This window comes from Prosopis cineraria, unplaced genomic scaffold (genome assembly GCF_029017545.1).
Source record: "Prosopis cineraria cultivar Desert tree isolate PC_DT_omini unplaced genomic scaffold, ASM2901754v1 PC3, whole genome shotgun sequence".
Classification (NCBI taxonomy): Eukaryota; Viridiplantae; Streptophyta; class Magnoliopsida; order Fabales; family Fabaceae; genus Prosopis; species Prosopis cineraria.
In genome coordinates, this window is record NW_026555334.1 from 15490298 (window position 1) to 15492655 (window position 2358).

General features: G+C 33.1%; 1 protein-coding gene across 1 annotated transcript; it reads left to right on the top strand.

Annotated features, from left to right (window-relative positions):
• Nucleotides 1-549: 549 nt before the first annotated feature.
• Nucleotides 550-1666, top strand: LOC129306922 (olee1-like protein). Its single transcript, XM_054947736.1, has one exon. It carries the CDS (start codon nucleotides 1027-1029, stop codon nucleotides 1525-1527), a length of 501 nt encoding a protein of 166 aa, XP_054803711.1. The 5' UTR covers nucleotides 550-1026; the 3' UTR covers nucleotides 1528-1666.
• Nucleotides 1667-2358: the final 692 nt, after the last annotated feature.

A 2358-nucleotide genomic window follows, 5' to 3' on the forward strand; every position in this document is an offset into this window, starting at 1 on the left:
ATAAAAAAATTTATTATTTTTTAAGCAAAAGTTATAATTAAAACTTATTTTTCAATAATAAAAATTACACTTGATAAGTTATACTCATTCAACTCTTACGATTCACAAAATAAAAGTTATTATTTCTTAATTAAGTAAAAATTGTTATTGAGACTTATTAATTTTAATAAAGATAAAATGGTTTTTTTATTTTAAATTTATTGAAAAAAAAATCTCTAAGAACTTTAATAAAATTATGTTATTTTAAAAGATCAGATTGTTATTTATATAATTTAATTGAAAGAATTTTATTATCTTTTTTTTTTTACTTTTAAAGATGAGAGGATTTTGTATAACTATTTCAAAACGCAAAGAAGTTTTTGTATATTTTAGCCTTTATAAAATTAAGTTGGCTCCTATTGAAAAAATATTTAAAGAACCAATTTTAAACACAGATCAAACTACTGTTCTATCATACAGAAACATATAAAAAATTTATTTATATTATATATAATAACTGACACGATTCAATTTATTTAGGTTTTGCATCTACATTCTACACCCCCTTCATGCAAACCTGGCTCCGCAGTGAGGCATTCGAATTTAGAATGAGGAACACAACAGGTAAACAAAACACAATAATTCACCAAGATTTGAAAAATCCTAAAGCATTCTCCAACAAACTTGCAGAAATCTCATCCCAAACTAGATTATTATTGTTTGTTATTACTCATTTGTCATAATTCTTACCACTCTACTGCCACCCTTCATTACCTACAAAACAATGCTTGAATGTAAATATTCTGCCCAAACCATTTAAATTTTCATTGTTGCCACATACAAAAAGGATCATCTCTGATGGTCAATCGGAAAACAAGGGAAAACCCGAAGGAGGAGAGCCACACGGGAATAACAAACACCAAGATTAGGCAAACCTGTTGAGGTATAAAATGGCCGCAATACGCCGGAGTTATGGTCAGCCCGCCCTCTGCATCAAAACCCCATCCAAACGAAGAAACAATAAAGGCAAGGAATCAATAATCGGCAATGGCAAAGTCAAGCACGATCATCATCATCCTTGCCTCTGCCCTTTGCCTGCTGTCCCTGGTAAATCTGGGCGAGTGCCGCGATCGATTCTTCGTGGAGGGTTCCGTCTACTGCGACACTTGCCGGGCTCAATTCATGACCCGCCTCAGTCGCTTCATGGCGGGTGCGACGGTGAGGTTGGAATGCCGGGAAGTAGAGAGCGGGAAGGTGACGCTGAGCAAAGAGGCAGTGACGGACGGTTCGGGTGGGTACAGTGTGGAGATAGAAGGAGATCACGAAGACGAGTCATGCGAGGTGGTTCTCGCCAGAAGCAGCGATCCGGAGTGCGGCGAGATTCAGGGATCGTCCTTCCTAAACCAGGCAGCTAGGGTTAGCGTGACCCGCAACAACGGCATCGTTTCACCGGTTCGAACCGCCAACCCTCTCGGCTTCCTCCGCAAGCAACCGCTTCCTGAATGCGGCGCCGTTTTGCATGAGCTTGAACTCGACTCCTTGACTTAATTTAATTCATTTAATTATCATCCCCTTTTTCCCCCCACTAATTTCTACAGGAGGGGGGCTCTATTCCCTCATTCTCATATCTTATTAATTTCATATGTGATTCCCATGACCTCATTATCAACAGTAATCTTTGCAATCATCTTTGTGCCACGCAATAATCACGTCGGATCCTTAATTATGTGAAACTTTAGGTAGTATTTTTTGTGTTTCAGTTAGTATTTTTAACTATCAATATTAGAATGTCATCAATGAAAAATGTGACATTTTAATTACTTTAAAAAAAATTATTACAACAAATAGTTTAGAACAATAAATTTTCATTGAAAAATAGTTTAAAAATAAAAATATTCTATCCGTTCAAAAATATAAGTCAGTTTTAATTTTTTGAAATATAATCATTATTTTTTTAAAATATTTTTATTAATAAATGACTTTATATTTATTATAAAATATTTAATAAGGATAAATATGAAAAAATATAATTAATTTAAAAGTAAGTAACTATTTCATAGGGTGAAATTCAATTAAAAATGCTTTATATTTTTAAATGGAGGGAATATATCTTAACTCAATTTATTAATTAACATCATGCAAAGTCTTATGTTAAGTAAAAGTTTTAAAAAAAATTATTGTTCTTATTCCTAAATAAAAATTAAAAAAATAATTGTCATTTGGAAAATTAATTAATTAATTTCATATACTTGTACCAAAAGTTCAAAGATGGGATGCAATCAATTGTTGTAAATGAATCTTTATCTAAGGGATCCTAATCATGTTGCCGACTCGAAGGTTGGCTGGCAATTTATTAAAAGAATTGAGCCCCCGGAGTCG

Coding starts and splice junctions, on each gene's coding strand:
- LOC129306922 (XM_054947736.1), top strand. CDS start 1,027: ATGGCAAAGTCAAGCACGATCATCATCATCCTTGCCTCTGCCCTTTGC.